This window comes from Sebastes fasciatus, chromosome 20 (assembly GCF_043250625.1).
Source record: "Sebastes fasciatus isolate fSebFas1 chromosome 20, fSebFas1.pri, whole genome shotgun sequence".
Taxonomy (NCBI): domain Eukaryota; kingdom Metazoa; phylum Chordata; class Actinopteri; order Perciformes; family Sebastidae; genus Sebastes; species Sebastes fasciatus.
Window position 1 is genome coordinate 11,094,872 of NC_133814.1, and position 19,665 is coordinate 11,114,536.

At 45.9% G+C, this 19,665-nt stretch overlaps 1 protein-coding gene across 13 annotated transcripts in view; it reads right to left on the reverse strand.

The window, feature by feature from the left end:
- Nucleotides 1-19,665, reverse strand: part of raraa (retinoic acid receptor, alpha a) — a 171,184-nt gene that overhangs the window by 29,560 nt on the left and 121,959 nt on the right. Inside the window, exon 1 of one of the 13 annotated variants that reach the window (XM_074620966.1) lies at nucleotides 14,765-16,632. The exons of 11 other annotated variants lie outside the window; for them this stretch is intronic. In XM_074620966.1, the coding sequence (XP_074477067.1) occupies nucleotides 14,765-14,945 (181 nt within the window). In that variant the 5' untranslated portion in view covers nucleotides 14,946-16,632. Of the gene's footprint in view, nucleotides 1-14,764; nucleotides 16,633-19,665 lie in introns of those variants that run through there. One more of the 13 variants, XM_074620965.1, reaches the window with a different exon arrangement.

The following is a 19,665-nucleotide window of genomic DNA, read 5'->3' on the forward strand; positions in this document are numbered from 1 at the left end:
TGGCATTAAAAAATCTATTTCAAAATCGTGATACATAGGTGAATAGTTTTTTTCCCCACCCCTATATTTCATGCACCACAATTCCTTCCGCTTGCGCTGAAATTACATCCATACACATCAATCAGACCCTATTCATCTTTACCGAGCCGAGTGCCACACACAGTGCCTCTCAGTGTTTGAGGGCCTCATGAATGCTCATGCTCGAGTGTTTGCTCTTCACTCACTCTAACAGAGAGGTTATCTACCCATTGATAGTCGCTAATCCAATGTGACTGGCAGCTTTCAAGGCCCCTTCGTTCTTAAGCGCATATTTAACAGTGGAGGAAGCGGGTCATAAATATGGAGGGGGGGCAAAAGGGCTATTTGCATTAGGGGGCTGAAGTGGACTTGGAGAGGCCGGGGGGAGGTGGAGAGGAAAAAAAGTAGGGGAACAAGGGATCAAGAGAGAAGGGAGAAAGAGAAGAGGATCTGGGGAGGAGAAGAGAGGATCACCAGGGACAGGCTTTGTCATGTTAAACTGCCTCATGTTCTCCCTTTCCCCTCCTCTCTCTGTGGATAACACAATAGTCAATCACAGGGGGAATAGATTACGAGGGACTGATCTTCTCAGAGCAGGATTGTGGAAGTCAGGGAGAGGTCGCGAGTGTGTGTGTGTGTGTGTGTGTGTGTGTGTGTGTGTGTGTGTGTGTGTGTGTGTGACTCCAGTGGTTGAGTGTGTTCAGCGACGCTAAATAATGTGCCTCCCTCACCTGGTCGTTTCTCTTAAAATCCAGACACCCATTATAGGTTTGTCACTTTGTGTACTTGTCAACGTGAGTTAGAGCTAATAGTTACAACTCGCTTGTAATTTACATCCGCCCTCGAGCCTCGGCAGGCTAACGTGCATTCCTCTACTGTACACGAAACAGTTTCCTTCATAAATTAGCTACAAAGTCAAGGTTTGGAAGTTGAAAGCATATTATTGTGGGTGTAAGTGGAGGTATTTGCGAGGGGTGTGGACGAGAAGATGCAGCAAGTGTGCCATTATCCTGTCACTAGTCTGTTAAAGAGCTCAGCGATGCCCGGGAACCCGAGGAGGTTAGTAGGTCAGCGCGGGGGGTTAAAGTGGCCGAAAGACCCCGAGGAGACAGCTGACATATTTAGAATAGCCAGACGCAGAGGAAAACAAGCCAGCTGCACATTGATGAGACGGAAAACAAACAGAACAACCAAATCGTTCATACACATATAGATATTATATAGACATATAGTTATTCTATAGACTCACAGGCTGATCACACCTACTTAGCTGCACACGTGACCCAACTCCTCTGCATAAAGACAAGTAAGGAGGCTAAATCCACCACAGATCACAGTGGTAGCTTTAAACACCGTAAGCCCCGTTTTGACCGCAGGAACTTCCCTCCCCCGATCTAGGAACCTTTTGAGAAGCTCACTGCGTTTCAACCGCAGGAACTAGGGTCTAAATTAAGTTACGGGTGACATTTTCTGGAGCCTTTTTACCCCCCAAAAAGGCCCTGGTCAGGGGGGTAGTACTTTCTGAACGTACAGGAGCTTTAGGGGTGGAGTTTGTTAGGATGACTCCTGATTGGCCGTCGCTGATTGGTCAAACACACACTCTGCTTCAACTGTACCGCTTCTTTCATAAACAAGGAAGTACTCTAGTATTGATTAAGGACCATTTTAGGATTAGGGGAGAACATTTATCTTCGTTTGATAACATTAAATGTATTAGTTCGGCATTCCTGTCGGCTTCCTGACTCATTTTCAAACGAGACTCGGTCAAAACTGAGTATATGGCTGGACCGTGTACGGTCAGTCTGCAAATTTGTGGCTAAATTGTTGCACAAATAGTCAGTGGTCGTGTCTATAATGGTAAATGCAGCGTTACATATCCACCAGGTCCGGTCCGGCGAGGAAACTAGGGGACGCGCTGCCCCACTCGACTGGCCGTTCAAGTGGTGATGTACCCTCTTCGTGGAATGCACGTGATTGGTCACTGGTTTTCTGTTATTCCGTCTAATCTATCCACCAAAATCTACTTCTGAAAACATTCTAAGCGAGAAATAGGCTATGTCACTGCTGAATTTCGGTTCATTTTAGAACTAGATCGCCTAGTTTGACAGCTTGGTCCAAGTTTCTTGAGCCAGACGCGTCGTGCTGGAAGGCTCATTTGCATAAAGGACTGTTGTGCGACTTTTCATTTTGAAAGAGCAACGGCCAACGAAGAAACTCCAACAATCGGCCGACCTATCGTATAACTTCATCACTCAGTCAGTCAGTCAGTGACAGACTTTAGCATTTGTCGGGAAGACAGAGAGGAAAAAAGAGAGAGATCGCACGAGTGAGCTGAGAAGGCGAGCGGTAGAAGAGACAGACAGCACGGCAGTGTTGAGAATGAGAGAAAATAAAAGTTATCTTCTGATTGTTTCACGGCGGTTACGTTCTAAAGCACAAATAAATAACCATCAAACACTCAACAGATGATTTACTGCAGAGACAGATGCTCTTAGTTTCATTTTCTTCTGCTGCATTTCATCCATTACATCCAACGTGCATCAGTAAAAACTCTGCAGCAGTTGTCGCAGTGAGACAAAACCGTCAACATGTTTTTCAGATGAAACGGGCGGGCACACAACTGCAGGCTGCACCACCAATAAACACAGACAACAATAGGCTGAAGGAACCTTTTACTTCCTTGAAAAGTAGTCCCAGGACTAAAATTACCAGGAACTTCTGAGTGGAAACCCGGCTTTAGGCTCACCACTGCACATCCAGCCACTGCTCTCCTGCTCATGCCCCCCTAATGATGACTGATGACACACATTTGATTCAGCTGTCTGATGTATGGCGTCAGGGGGCTCCTTAGTGGAAGATTTGGGCAGAGCGAGGGGAGAGCGGGTGGGCGGGGGAGAGGCAGACTCATTTGTCTTTAGTGTCAGCGCTAATGCAAAAAAAAATAAAAAAATAAAAAGTGAGATGCTTGTCGATAACACCGGGAGGTTAAGTTAGCTTCTGTGCTTAGGAAAAATGGCTGATGAAAGCAGGCAGAGTCATCAAGGGAGCGCAGTGGGATGTTACTAGAATTTAATGAAGGACATGTTTAGCTTCCTCGGGTGTGGGTTGTGCTTTTCCCTTCTCCCAGAGTCTCTCTCTCTGTGTGTGTGTGTGTGTGTGTGTGTGTGTTGTCTGTGCCTCCACAGACACTAATTTCCTGCATGGATCTCTGACCTTTCAATGTAGCCTGGGGGGAGCCATTTGATCGGGACACACACACACACACACACACACACACACACAAAAATACACACCATTTCCTGTGATATGGCCGTCCACTAGTCAGAGGACTGGTTTGAGTGAGACAAAGTTGACCTCTCCCTACGATGTCAGTCTGAAAAAATTAGGTCTTTCGACTAAAACATAAAAAATAGACACATTTTTGATATTAAGGATACCATTTTTTTAAGCCGAGTATTGATGATGTCAAGATTTAAAGTGGTGCTTTTGTGTGAAGTGGTGCTTTTGTGTGATTCTTTGTTGATCAACTCAGTTTTACAGATCTGTCAATTAAATAAAATAATCATTTAGTTGACAAAATCGTCTACCAAGAATTTATTTGGTCGAGGACAGCCCTAGAATTTTTGGGTTGCCCATTGCTCAAGATTATTACGACAGTTTTCATATTTCTGTATGAGCAAAGGGGCAATTCAAAGCTTCAAATAGGCCCTTGATGTAAAGATTTAATGTACAGGATTCGTTTGCTAATGTAAAAGCCTACAACTCTATGTTCTTAAAAGCGTAGCAGAGCAAATAATTATTTATAAGGGAACACTTGAATCACTTGTGCATCCATGTGTAAAGAGTTAAGCATGCCTCCTCCTCTGTATTTGCCCGTGTGTGAAAAACACTAGCGTAAATAGATTATGTTTACATGCACGTACAGGACCACGCTCGCTGCATATGCACACACACACACACACACACACACACACACTAGTAAGCAGCCCTGCCAAAACAATGAGTGGAAGCAACCTTATCCGAGCCCTCAGGTGAGCCTGGTGTTAGCTTTTCCACCTCTCCCTCCTGTCCTCTTCCCCTCTGGGGTCCAGTTAACCCCAGCTGGCCTCTGTCGACTCCACCGTCTCTCCGCCATGTGACTGAGGGCCTCATTATGACCCCGGGGGTTGACTGGGTGCCGTTTATTTTGCGACCCAGTTCCCCCCGCAAGTAGGGAACACACGCCTCTCCCAGTTAACTCTGTCCATTAAGCTAAGTGGGGCCTATCAATTATTCAACAGTTCCCGATGCATAATTCAAGGGATAAGGGGACCTGTCATGAATAGCGACACACACAGGTGAGGAAAGAGTAGCGTACTTTCAATTGTGATATTACACATCTGTAGGCCAGATTGATTAATATGATGAGGGGGCAGTTGGGATGGAACAACAATGTCAATCTGTGATGAATAAATAAAACAGCCTGGGGTAAGATAGAGGACGAACAATTAGAGGAAATACGAAGACAAAAATGAGGAGATGGAGAGGATACAGGAAGTGGGCTGCCACAGAAGAAAAACTAATACAGAGAGAGAATGCTGTCATGCAGCATAGTGAGGAAATCTAACATATCCTGATTTATAAATCACAATGAATTGGAAAAACTGGGCTGAAAAGAGAGCGGGAGAAGAGAGAAAATTAGGGCATTCAAAGTGTGAGAAGGCAGTTTTATAGTGCTACCCCCCCCACACCCACCACCACCCTCCTCCTTCTGCTGTGTAGGCGTGGGTCCTTGGGGAGCCACCGATGTTAATACAGTTATTAAGCCTCTCTACTGAAGCCTGCTCCACCTCCCCAACCCCTCAGCATCAAGGAGCTCTCTCTGCCTGCCAGGCAGCGGGCGAGCTCACTTGCTTCCACAATGAGATCAAACAGTCCCAAGTAGGCCAGCTCAGGGGAAGCCAGTGATGGAGCTTCCCGTTGAGCGGCGAGGGCAGGTGGGGTTGGGGTATGTCAAGCCCAAGGAGCATCCCAGCAGGCTTTAGGGAAGGAGGAAGGGGGGAGGGGAGAGGATAGGCTTCAACCTTGCCGTAGTTCCTCCTTCCCTTCCTCATTCTTTAAAGTCAGCTGACCAGGATTCCCATGCATCTCTTCCTGGTGTCGGGGATTACTGCCATGAAAGGCTTCAGCCAGCATATGTGCGAGAGTGGATTTCATCTCTCGCTAGGATGTATGTGGCTGTGGAGGTTGATTAGAGGTGAGCGGCGTGGGCGGAAGACGAGGCATGGGTAGCCCAAGTTAGGCAGTTAGGGAAACCCTCCTCTGAGTGCGGCAGGAGGGAACCTAGCCGGTCACCGCTGCAGCAGAGTGACATGTGTGTAGGTGCGTGTGTCTAATCGCTGCATTACATCCAATCCATAATTCACACGGGGCAGAGAAGATTAGTGTTGCCACTCTTGCCTGTAGCCAGGAGGAACACATTTGGGCAGCCATGCAGCTTTGCACGCGAAGGTACTAAGTAAAAAAAGCAACAAAAGAAAGCACCGGTCGGCTTAAACTGCCATCAATCTGCCCTCACTAACATCTCTGTAAGGGCTGGATTTTGTGCGAGCAAAAAGCAAGTCAACTGGGCCAAACGCATTAAAAAAGAAAAGCTGAAAAACTGAGATCATACATGGAGCTTTTGTCTCACCATGACACCTGATACAAAATAAAGAAATGAGGGGTGAAGAATGGATAAAGAGATGGGCACGATAAAGACGAATGCTGTAACGTGCTAAATAGGACGGGGATATAGGTCGTTCTGTACCAGACTCAATTTGCCAACGCTGGCCTGTTGGCAGCCTTTGAACGCAGGCCAAGGCTCCATCAGTCGCACTACAACACTAATAATATCAGTCACACAGCAAAGCCTCTCCCTCTCTCTCCCTCTGTTGTCTCCCTTCCCGTATTTCCTCGTTCTTTTCCTCCCCCTTCTCCGCTGCTTTTTGTTCAGAAGGAGAAAAAGGGCAAAAATCCAGAGGCCAAAAATGACATTAAACCCCCTGAAAGACTCCACAGAGATTATTGTTTGAAAATGCCAGCTCTCCCGGAGCACCCCGCCCCCCCCCCTGCTTCCTCTCCCGGTGTCTGAGATCTCTCTCTTTCTCTCCCCTTCCCTCCCTCTCGTTTTCTTTCAGCTGAGAGGTGCTGACAGCCCAGACACAATAATCCAGCTCTATTGTGGAACTGCCACAGTGGCAACGGCGCTGTGCGAAAAGGTTTCCCACGTATGGCGCGAGGGCAAAGCCGGGCGTAGCTGTTGTGGCGGTGGCACCGCTACAAGCAAAAAAAGGGGGCCGGTCACCGGTTACTACAGGGCCCCACACTGTGCGACTTGACAACCCTGGTTCAAAGTGTTGTCACCTTTTTTCCATTAGTCAGCTCCCCGGGCAGGAGCTGAACCAGAGAGGAGGGGAAAACCGAGCTGTCAAAGGGCTCCTGTACTTCTGATTTTTATCTCTTCGCTTCCCCTTTGATCACAGCGCTATTATTCGGAGCGCCAAACAAAGGTGTGTATGTGTGCAAATGGTAAGACAATAGCTTGGAGCACAAAGCACAACTGTGAAACGGTAACTAAATACATAATTTAGACTCGTCTATCTTATCCTTGAGCAGGGCTGATGAACAAATGCCTCTCTTCATTCTCTCTTTCCTACCCGCCCTTCGTCTTTTTGGCCTCCTATAAAAAGCTTTCCTCAGGTTTGTGTTAAAAATCCCGTGGAATAACAGAATGTGCCCTCTGCGCTCTAAGTGCTGCATGGCTGCGTATTTCCCTATCAGCCTACCCCCCTTCCCCCAATCTGAAGGAACATCCGGGCTTTTGAAAAAGAGATGACTAGAAGTGAGGGAAAAGACATTTATGTGTCTAGTTTCACCCAGAGACGATGTCATCCTGAGGGCCTTTATGTCAGTTTCTTTCCCAGTGCATTGTCTCTGGGTATGAAACAGTCTGAAACAAACCACCAACTTAAAGAGGACCTATTATGGGTTTTCCTTTTCCTTTAATGTGTTATATAGTTTCTTGTGCACGTAAAAGGTCTACAAAGTTATAAAGCCCAAAGTCCACACCAAAGGAAGAAACTCTGCTCCTGAACTGCCTGAAACGCTTTGCTTGAAGTCCCGCCTTTTCTTCCGTAACGTTGTGATGTCACCAAATAACACATTTGCAGGATTTCTGCCTAGCGGCTAGTTTGGCACGCCCTCAAACAAAGCTAGTTAGAGCGGAGCTGGAGCGGAGCGGAGTCCGAAGAGTTTGGTTCGGTTGACCAATCAGAGCAGACTGGGCTTTTCGGGAGGGGGGGGGGGAAGCAAAAACAGAGGGTGAAAAGAGATGCATCAGCAAAGCCGGTATGAGAAAAATAAAGCGTTTTTTTTAACATTAAAGCATGTAAACATGTTCTAGTAGAAACCCGAAATACATGTAAGCAACTGAAAATAAGCCTAATAGGTCCTCTTTAAATGACAAAAAGCCCCGCAGTATAACAGTCTTTGGCAATCAAAACTCAGCTATCACAATGGTATTGGTATAAAAAGCTTGTTCCAAGTACATGCTAGCACAAAAAGGCTCCATTTGCAAGTAGAAACCCAAAATACAAGTATGAACCTGAAAATGAGCATAATAGGCTCTCTTTAACCCGACCAGGAACTTGCAGCAAAAGAAGGTGACATTTATTTTTTCCAGAACAATAGGTACTCCTCTGCATCTGACACGACCACTTAATTATTGTGATATCTACCAAGCAACTATCTTGAGCCGAGGTACTTCACTAACAATGGCCCCTGATAAGACGCTGCGCGGGCGAAGGTTAGACAATATGTCTCTGTGAAATGAAGTGGCTGCTTGATATCAGAGCGCGTCCCCCCTCTAACACACAGTGGCTCTATTCATACCAAACACGATCCAGTTGTTTGAGCCTCTCCTCGTTCACCTCTCTTAACCTGCGCGTGTTCAGAGCTGCTCTGCTACAGGGCATCTCTCGGTTCACACAAAGCTAACATCACAAACAGGGTTACGGGGGGAACAAGCGGCCTGTAACCCGAGCCGTCAGTCGAAACACGCCGTCCTATCCGTCACTATCCGGGCGCTGCGCTCTTCCTCCTTTCCACCTCCGCCGCACCGTTTGGCAGTCTATTTCATCCCGGTCCCAGGTGGGCTTTTAAGAGTCAAATGTCAAGAGGCCGGGCTCCAGCCAGACACGTAATGAATATGAAATGATTCAGAGGGGCTGTGGGAAAGATCAGACAGTGGTGTCCAGACATGCCGAGCTCCTCTGTCACTAAGTGGGACCAGATTGAACCAGGCTGCAAACAGAATAGAACCGAAGGAGGAGAAGATACACAATATGGATATATAAAGTTACTTAAGAAAGAAGCTCCCATAAATCCAGACATACAGAAAGGGCTCTTCTTCCTCCAAACTTGCCGTGTGTGCCCCCTGGGGGGAAGTTAAAGACACCAACACCAGGTATAATGAAAGGGAGGTAAATAAGGACTCCAGTTATTAACCGCAATGAGATCATCTGATATACTGAGAGATCTCTTCTATCTCAGGAGCTGACATAATAACTGTTTAAAACGCAACTATGGCTGTTGTTTTTTTGTGTGTGCAAAGAGGTATTCCTTCTTGCATGAAACACAAACATGAGCCGAGGCAGAGCCCTTGCTCCTTAGTTAACAACGCTGACCGAGACGGCAGCAACACGGCGCTATTTTTTGCCCAGACAGCAGAAGAACAGCCAGGGCTCTTTTTATTTTTAGCATACTAACCTCTACCCTATTTCCTCGGCTGTCCCACTCTCTAAATAGGAGGGCATTCCGCTGTGTTGTGTGTGTGTGTGTGAACTACTTGAGGTGTACACAGTTGTCATCCATGTGATGTTAACACAGATACCCCAGAGGGAGACTGGGGATGTTGGTGGAAGCATGCTTTGGCCTAGAGCTACTGGCCTAAGAGAGAGGGAGAGTGTGTGTGTGTGTGTGTGGCTGACTGCACAGGAGAGGCAGTGGTCCTCCCGCAACTGATGAAACAAGGCAACATTCCATGTAATCACTCTATATATAGCTGGATGTTGGCAAAAGGGGGGGGTTGGAGGGCAGGAAATGTTGTAAAATATGAGGAAAAATTAGGGCAGGCGAGCATTAAAGATTAATCACGACACCGACTGCCCGGCTCGGGCTCGCCATGCGGTGAATGCCACCGTGGAGATGGGGAAACAGAGAGAAGGGCGAGAGGGAGATAAAGTGGGAGAGAGAAAGGAGACACTTTGGGAATGAAAATGCCTCGCAGATGAATTCTGGGGTGATGAATGTCCCCGGTTCAATACCCAGATGAATTTATGTGTGTTCCATTATGAGAGGGTGGGGATGAAACATGGAGATAGGGGCGGAGAGATGGGGAAGGGGAGAGAGAGAGAGAGAGAGCTCTCTCAATGTGCTGGGGAGCTAGCCATGCAGAGCCCATTGCGAACAAGCCATCTGTAGAGATAAGTAAAGAAGTGATTACAACAGGCCCAGCTCAATTTCTGACAGTTGACGCTTGACTGCCCCCGTAGAGCCGAATTGATTTAAATGAAGAAGCTATGAATATTTTAGAGGGACGAACCCCCCCTTTAACCTGAACTGTTTCGATCTCCCTCCCGCCCCTGTATGTGTGTGTGTGTGTGTGTGTATGTAACAGGACAGACAAGAGGGAGACTGTAATTATTGATAGTGAGATTACGGCCCTATGTCACAATATCTGCAATCAGCTGCCTCCTTTAAGCCCTGATGAATCAATGACACTGCCTGGATCTTTTCAGTCCGCCCCGCTTTGTTCATCAAAGTGGGCTTTGCAGTGTACACAAACCCTTGTTTGGGGATTTAGCGTCAAACCAAACCGGTGTACAGTACTCTCCGACTGATGCCTCCAGGCTAATTCTCTCTACAAACAAGCCGGGGCCCGTCGGTGGGGTCTGAGCGTGTGTGTGTTCACACAAAAAGAAAAAACATGCAGGATTTCTGCTCAATATGACGCTGTAATATGTCAACTTCGGGAGAAAATAAAAGTCAGCTGCAGCATTGTTGTGCGTGTCCAAATGCCAGCTGCTCGGCCCGCGTTCAAGGTGACCACACCCGCTCATTACATCTTCAAAAAACGACTGGGCGCTATCGAACAAATATGTGTTGACCCTGGTGACCTTTCGCCACGGCGGACGTCCCAATCTGAGGGCATCTCTATTTAGTCCACGACGAGGAGTCGCGGTTAAAAAAAGCTTAGCGACGACTCTGAAGGTTGGTGGCAAGGTGCCATTATGGGAGCGAGTGATGGCAGGTTGTGAAATGCTGCCCCGCGGCCTTTCCCAGGAGAGCGGTGGCGGCGGCGTTGAACTCCCTTCACCCCTGTGCCATTACAAACATACCTTGATGACAAAATGTGTTATTGATGTTCACCTGAAGGTGAAAGCAGGCGTGTTTCTGTGGACATACTGATCTCTCTCTCACGCACATACACACACACGCATGCTCCGTGGCGTTCCAGGCGTTCAGGGTACTAAATCACTGTCGCCATTGGCTGAAAGGGGGTTAGGCAGACGTGGCGCAATAAGGAGACTGCCTGACGCTTCCCCCCTTCCTGGAAGAGCAGGGGGACCTTGCCTCAATGCTGTCCATCCATCCTGCCAGCTCCATCAAGTCAAGATCAACAAAGCCCCAGGAGGAGATGTCCATTCTCTCATCAGCATGTCCATGAAAAACGCCAAGGTCCATGGACGTTAAAGAGCATGCAGAAAATAGCATATACGGCTCAGGGACTTGGCATTGACATTAAGGACAAACGCTGCAGTTCAGGAATATTAAGCTCTGGAATTTGCATTACTGCTTTATGTCAATAAAACTGCAATTTTACTAAAGTTGTAAGCAGCTTTGCCAAGAAACCCTGAGTGGATTGATCAAGAAAATATATTATGTTCTGCCTTAATAGATGAACTTTTCTCCAGCTGTTTACGACAGCTACCTCCGGCCAATTCCGTCTGGGGACAGGACGAGCCTCTCTCTCTCTGTTTATGTTCTGTTGTTCGTGTTTTTCTCAATTCCCAGCGAATGCTTGCCAAATATAATCTGCATATATAAATAAAGGGGGGAGGAATTGATATTCGCAGTTCTTTCGCAAGGCCAACACCAATCTGCTGGCCTGCACAAAGTCCAAACATCACCCACAGTTTTCCATGTTACAGCACAAACAATTAGGGAGGCTGCGCTGTCTGTGATGCTGCAGCCTCGCAGAAAGCCAAACCACATGGGTTTGCGCTTCACCAGCAAACTTTCTCTTCGAAAAAAATCCACTCCAACCAACCTTCCCCCCCTTCATCATCGCCCAAAATTGCTCCTGCTCTTACAGTCCGCCGCACCGAAAAACAATAAAATAGCATCTGTTTTTTCTCGGGCCTTGTCTCCTGCTAGGCAAAAAGGACTTCCGCACTTAAATACCACATGAGTCAGATTAAGCTGCCAGTCACTCGCCCCTCAGACGGCGCACGGCGTTCGTAGCCCACTTGGCAGGCCCTGCCAAACTAGCAGTTCGCCTTCCTATCTGCCTCGTCTACTCTCTTTGGAAATCACTGGTGACCGCTTTCTTTTGCACCGTGGACAGCCTGAGAAAAAAAACAAAGTGCAAGAAGCCTACGGGCTTGTGAGCATTTGAGCCCACCGTGCAATCCCTCTATCCTTCATACCCCCCGTTTCTTTTAGTGTGTGACAGTCATGTGAACAAGGCCACGCACATTCTTTCATGCATGAGCCCATAATTGCTGTAAGGATTCTGACAGGCACACTTTAATCTGCGAGGCCTTTTCAGCATAAAGATCCAGCATCTGAATATAAGCAGGTTATAAGCTCGCTTGAGACAGGACAAACCTGCGCTGGATGGAAACAGTCAAACAACTAAAAAGTGGCAGCGTCTTGAAAGAACCAATAACACCGGGGATGAAGCGTCCATATGATCTGGATTGGTGCCCAGCCACTTAATGGGTCCAGGAGGCCGTTTACTTCGGAGAAGATGTCATTGAGTGCACTCTTATAGAGCCAGAGAGCTCGTCTGTAAAGCCTGTAATGAATAGTTAGACCCGATGTGGAGAGGTTGAAAAAACAAGAGGACCAAAAAGGAAAAAAGCACTGAGCTGAGGGGGTAAAAAAAAAATTAAAAAAAACTCCACCAGCAGCAATCTGTTTCCAAACCCCACGTGCAGAGGATAACATACCATGAGACTACTGTCTGTGAAGTTTGAGAAAGAAGTCCAGAAAGAGACGAAGAAGAAGGCAGCAGATGTTTTTGGGATCTCGTGCTTTTGAGCCTGACTGCTTTGGATTCCTGCTTAAGTACGGGGAGGTGAAAAAAAGAAATCCCGCTCTGTTTTGTTTTCTATCCCTATGATCCAATAAGCCTCCGGGCCACGTGATGACACTAACGGATGTTGTGCCTCTACCCTAACCCCCCCCTTACCACAGCTCCCTGGTTGTGCACTAAATTTTTTATTACATCCAAGCAGTAAGGCAAAGAGCAGCTATGCTATGCTACCCCCCACCCACACACACACACACACACACTGCAACTCCTCCGTTGAGCAACACAATGTGGAGTCGACTGAGGGATCAGAGGTCTTTTCCTGGGCCAAACCCCCACAGCCTCCCTCAGACGAGCTCACATGGTTTGAATCAATGCCGCCACTAGAAGCTCTTTAGTGGGTCAGTTCGATAAATACTCCGAAGCTTTCTGGATATCTGCTTTGAAAAATATGTCCTTTCAGACAAGAGGAATTTCTAATCTCATGTGACTTTAGAAAAACAAGCCGTGTAACAGAGAGACTACAAACATAACCCGCTTTTTTGTTGTAGTTGAAATTCCTGTTTTTAAATTTCCCCTTTGTCGCGTGTTTCTATAGTCTTGAGACGAGAAGGAAATTGGCCCTTAAGAGCCTGTGGAGATTCCTGCCTTTTTACACTCCTTCAGCTGTGAAAGACAACAGACAGGGCTATCTCTCCTATATAAAAGGCCTGCTGCTTGAAGCTTTGTGCAGTGCAGCTCCTTTGAGGTGAAGAATGAGAACGGCCTCTGTGATACTTTGTTGTTGCAATAAAACTCTCTCTCTTATTGCGGCATATCAATACGCTGAAATCTCCCCATGACTGGCAGCGGTTACTCAACACCAATGAAAAACACACCCGGACTGAACCCAAACGGAGATTTTAAAAGCATCGTGCTATTTTTAGGCTATGGCAGAAAAGCCTGTCTGGCACATGATAATGTCTGATTTGTGTTTATTAGAATTTAAATATTTATTCTAATATGCATGTTCTGTTAAGATATTAAGATAAAAATGTGATTTAAATATTGCAAATTTAATTCTGAGAGCACACTGTGTTGCAACTAGGGCCGTGTATTGGCAAGAATCTGGCGATACGATACGTCACATGATACAGGGGTTACGATTATTTTAGGAAAACTGTCATGGCATAAACAACACGCCTCCATATGCATTCAAATTCTCATTGTAAAAATGTGCAATCTACAGAATCAGTAGGGCTGTGTTTTGGCAAGAATCTGGCGATACGATACGTATCATGATACAGGGGTTACGATTCAATATATCGCCATACTGTAGGCAAGGAGATATATTGTGATTTTTTAAATCTAATTTTAGGAAAACTTTCATGGCATAGAGAACACACCACCATATGCATAAAATCAGAGTAAAGAAAAGTTTAGATTTCTGCATTTTTCACATTAAGTGTAACATCCAACTTCATATCACTACTTTGAGAGGGCACAAAACACTGAGAAGGAGCTTATCTTTGAAGTGAAATAAAGTATTGACTGTATCAATGTATCACAAAACGGAATATCACGATACTCTACAATATTTTAGACATGGCAGAAAAGCCTGTCTGGCACATAATCATTTCTGGTTGTATTTATTACAAATTAAAAATGTATTCTAATAATCTAACGTGTATTCTCTGTTATGATATTAAGATAAATATGCGATTGAAACATTTAGAAATTTAATTCTGAGAGCACACACTGTGATGTCCCCAGCCTCCCCTACTAAAGATAAACTGGTTTAAAATACATTTAATTGTGGCCCTAATTGTGGCACATTATAAACTGTCCAGTTGCTGCTCAGGAAACTGTGTGGCCTGTGTGTGTGCAGCTATCCAGATTAACCAGCGGGAACCAAAGGGGATAACACTGGCAGGAAAGTTTGATCTGATTAACGTTGGCATGGCTTGCAAAACCCTTTGCTTGCATTAAGTGCACATTTCAGGAACGCAAAGGCTTTAGGATAACGTAGCCTGGTCCTGGATCAGAGTCTCACAGACGGTTCTCAGAAAATTAAATAAAAAAAAACCCAGCCAGGGTGCATACAGAGGCAGAAGAGAGAGAGAGAGAGGAAGAGAGAGGGAGGAAGAGAGAGAGGGGAAAGTGGGTCAAGTATATATAATGCAGTTATGAAGCTCAGTGGTGGTGATAACATGCAAGGCTGTTTGGCACATATTATCCAGTTTGAATTATTGAGACACAACAGGCTGGGAACATTGGAATAAAGGCCTTATAATAAAGATTATTATAAGGAAAATTAAAAAAAAAAAATGGGATACAGGCTTTAAACACACACACACACACATATATATATATATATTCACATAGAGGCTTTAACTTCCCCACAATAATGAAGTTTAGGATGAAACCTACAGTGGTTGGAGCCGTTCCAGTGCTGGTTCCTGATGGAGGTGCTGTATGGATGAGGCGCTCCGGGCACCACCAGTCCTTTCTCCGGGATCAAGCATCCTCTGCTCTGGTTGTAGTAATCCATCATTAAAAACGGGTTCGGGCTGGGGTTCAGTCCCACCACGTCCACGCTCTCATACATCATACGGAGGAGCAGGACGATAGCAGGGTTATTATTATTATTATTATTATTATTAGATTTAAAAAACTATTGTGGCGCCACCAGCAGAGGTATAGAGACAAAAAAACAGGGGGGAAAACTGCATTAAAATCGAAGGAAAGGTGGTAAATCCAAGCACAGCGGGAACATTTGGACATTTGGCATCTTTTCTTGTGTGTATTGATCAGAAACCAGAGGGATATAGAGCCTCTAATCGGCTGCGCTCAATTTGGAAACATAATTTAAAAGAGCAGTCTGCATGGTGGTGTCCGACAATGGAAATATGCACTAAATAAAAAGAGAACTTCAGCACAATATATGGGTCCGATCGGCCTTTGAAGCTGTATCCACCATAATATAGAATAAGGAGAATAAAAAATCCCAGAAAAGAGAAGAAACGGGGGCTATAAATGAGATGAAATTCCGTCTAGTTGCAGTTTTGTCCTTTACGGTCCCGTCTCCGTTGGGTTAGACTCCTGTCAGCCACCGTGGATGAACCGGTCTCCCTCCGTGCGCTAGGCTACAACAAGCGGCGGCTTCTCCTCCGTCACACCCCGCTCTCTCTCCTCTCTCCTATCCAGATATCCAGCAGCAAGCAGGGTCCCGTGAACGCAGCACCGCCTTGTGTTTTGTATATTCGGAGCGAGAAGCGAAGAGACGCCTAAAATCATTCTCTCCCTTCACACACCGGATCGTGCTGCTATCATGTTCTGCAAAAAAATGTGACAAGGCACAGCAGCTGAGGGGCTTTGGCTCCACCTCCCAACTCGGCTCTTTTCCTTTTTTTTCTTTTTTTCCCTTCAGTCTCTTTTCATGCTGTTGCTCCTCCTACGTTTAACCCCTTCAGGGACGTCATGGATCTCCCTCTCTCTCTCTCTCTCTCTCTCTTTCTCTCTCTCTCTATCCCTGCATGGGACTGTGAGAGGAGGAGAGTCACATTTAGGTGCAGGGGGCTTTAAATAAGAATGTATTTGAGGACGTGATTAAGTTATATAAGCTCAGTAATGAGCCTTTCATATCTTTACACGCAATTCATGGACTTAATGAGACCAGACTGTATCTCTCGGTTCTTTTTTCCTGGAAGTTCCCGTCTAACTCTTTCTTTTGGGGCTCCTCCTTTTCCAACTAATTTGACCCTTTCCCCCCATGCTCTCATCATCAGTCCCTACCCTCAGATTTTTTTTTTTTTTCCTCCCCCAGCCCTGTCTCCCTAATTTGCCTAATGCTATGCGGCTGAACTTTTCCTGAACCCAGGGAGAAGTAGGCAGCCTCACCTCCTGGTGACCCAACTGGCTGACTCGGATTCGCCTTTCTGGCTCGCACTCATCCCACATTATTCAAGGTTTTCCCACCTTGCACACACACTCAGCGCACAACACCATTACGGGCTTTTCCTCGAGTGCATGCCCAGAGAGGCGCCTCGGCTCAACCCGGGCGCCCGCAAAGTAACAAAAGTGGCACCCAGTCATTGGTAACTGACACTTCTTCACAGTGTGTGTAGAGAGGAATAAAGTCCAGGAAGTTGTTTTTTTGGCTTCAGACTTGCGCCACAGCCTCCCTCGCTTATAAAATGTTACTCCACCTTTACTCTGCAACATTCCATGCAACATTGTTGCAGCTTGTTATGCGAACATGCCGCCCGTGTCGTCCACCGAGGCCTGTTGACACCACGCCAAAGATAGCAGAACTCTCAAGGCATGAATGTTTCCTTCTCAAAGTCAGGTGATGTGAATGACAATGCTGAAAGAAGATAGTGGCAGTTACGCTCCCACGAACTAAGGCTGTATATTGGCAAGAATCTGGCAAAACGATATGAATCATGCTACAGGGGTAAAGATTCCTTGCCAAAATTTAGTGTAATTTTGGAGCGTTATTTAGCCTACTCTGCGACAAGCTAGTATAACATGGTTGGTACCAATAGATTTCTTAGTTTTCCCAGTTTCCTATAATGTAAGTATCTTCCCTCTATCTTTAAAAGTGAGCTCGCTACAACCTCTGAAAGATTGAATAGCAGACGTTTTTTTAATACGTTAATTAAAAATCTATGCACTGTTTTGGAGAATCGATACAGTATCACAACACATAATATCACGATTCTCATGTGCATCGATATTTTCTTACACCCCTGCCACGAACACATCCAAACTTTTCACAAACACGTCACCAGCTTTGTGTTGTGTTGTGTTGTGTTGTGGTGTTGACGGGGAGACTGAGGCTTTTCAAGAACATTGACCTGTGATCGTCATGTGATCTGGAGTACAGCTGTCGGCTCAAGCTGCCTGCACATGTTCAATGGTAGAGATTAAGGCTAAGCAGCCACTAGATGTTATTTAGTTACATTATGTGACAGTGTTTTTTTCTCACCTTCACACTGGAAAGAAATACAAATAAAAGAAAGACCACATATAAAAATATATAGGTCGAGAACATGGACTGGCTCTAGTTTCTGTGGCTTCAGATTCTGACAACTTATATGACAACAGAATCGCATGTCCTGTCCAATCGTTTCATGGACAATCGTGAGCATTTTTCAACTGTTTTGGTATCTTAACTTTTCTAAATTGACCTGCAAATGCCCATGAGGACAGATAAAACGTTCTACATACAATACCTTTTCAAATACATCTGCATTAATGTGGAAATGCCCAAAAACCTGCATTACTTGTGTTGTAATCTACACCCGCTGCCTGAACAATACCTCTCCTCCCCCGCTCTCCCTGCACCTGAGCCACCACAGGCCACAGCTGGGTCTGACCAACACGGTTTTCTGAAGAGGGATTATCTGCATGGAGCCTGGCAGGGGGGCTTGGCCCGCTCCGCCCCCACTGACTGTGACACTTATTTAATGCAGGCCCCAGTGTGTTTACGCTGCCTGATAAGAGCCCAGTGTGCAGGCCTGGGCCGCGGCGACCCCTTCGCCTGCACTGATAGCGGAGCCACATATTCCTTGACAGGATTAGCCCTATGAGTAATGGCTGTCAGAAAATGCTAATTTCTCCAGGCTCTGTTTTCTTCTCCGAGGGGAGAGCATTCATTCTCGGGTAATACCCTGTGATAGCATAGAACAAGCTAAGAGATAACGGATTGTTGATCATTGCTTATTACGGAGGAGGGAGGGAAGAAAAAAAATCCCTTTTCCCACGGCGTTTTTACATTTATTTTTAAACAAAAAAGTCACCTTTTTCATCCTTTAAATAGGGCTGAATATATTCAGGTGCCTAAGATGAAATAAATGTGGTATTTTGTATTGTCACAGGAGCTTCTAGGGTAAACAGTTGGGGAATTGGATGTATTACATCACGTCAATAGAAAAATAAGTGCTGGTTTAGAGCCAGGAGGCAGGTGTGACTCAAGTCACAAATTGATGACTTTAGACTCAACTTGACAAAATAAATAAAGACTTGCAACTCGACTTTAACACCAGTGACTCGTGACTTCACTTGGACTTGAGCCTTTTGACTTGAAAATACTTGATACATTCCCCGAAGCCCAGACATAAAAGTATGTGTGCATGAAGATGATCAACTGTCCAGTACCGGAGGTAACTCTGACAGCATCGGAGACAATGTTGGTTTTATTTACCTTTTGAGAGAGGATTTACTCATGTAGGAAATAACTGAACTGAACAAACTGAATTTTTGGTGAATATTATTGGGAATTGCATTTGATTATGTTACACTTAATTCCCCAGATCCACTGTTTGAACCAATCTGACAGCATCCAATCAAGTCGCAGGAGAAAACCATGAAGAACTAACGTTACGTTACTGAGCGCCAGTTACTCAGTTGATAAAATGGCATTACATTTTGTGACGAGCGCATTATGACTTGTTTAGGACTCAAAAACTCAAAGTTTAGTACTCAGGACTTGCCTGTCTTGACTTGGGACTTGAGTGCAAAGACTTGAGACGTAAATGTGACTTGTAAAAACAATGACTTGATCCCACCTTTGCCAGGTGGTGTCCACTCTGTACGCGAGAGTGATTCAACATAAACACACACAATATAATATGAGTATAAGTGCTCATACACACTTGACAATTGGTGCCACAAAGTGTAGGGGAAGTGAGAGTGGTCAGTGGTCTCTACTGCATCTTCATGACTGTGTAAAGTAGAAAAATGCACCGGTCCAGGTGGCTGCTCTTGATCCAGCATCAACAAGCGCCATGATCCTGAGAACACGGAGAAGTACTTCAGCGGGAAGCAAAGCCAGAGAGAATGCGTCTCGAGTGAGAGGCGAGACTTGGTTGCGTGGCCCGGCCTTCAAAGTGTTGTTGCATAAAGCCCAGGCAAACCGATGGCGAGGCCTGGCTAAAGCACCATTCCGAAGTGGAGGCTTATGCACAAATGGATGGTTATAGAAGTGCAAATAATAGAGGAACACCACGAGCGGTAAACATAGCGTCCAAGCAGAGCTGGAGCTGAGAGTCCAGCGGAGATGTGCGGGGGGAGAGAGAGAGAGTGGGGGAGAAGGATTTTAGGAGGGAATTCAAAGAGTTTTATGGGCAAGGGCGGAGAGGAGATTGCTGGCTGGACCTTGAGGGTGTCAAACTATTTTTACTGCCCCCCACTCTCCTTCTTTCTGAGCCCAATCTGGGGGCGTTAGGAAGCAGTAAAACGTACTCTCCTTGCCATTCCTCCCCCCAAGGAGATGTCCAGGTCTCTGTCACGCTGTGGGGCAAACACATGCTGTCTGCATGTCAGCG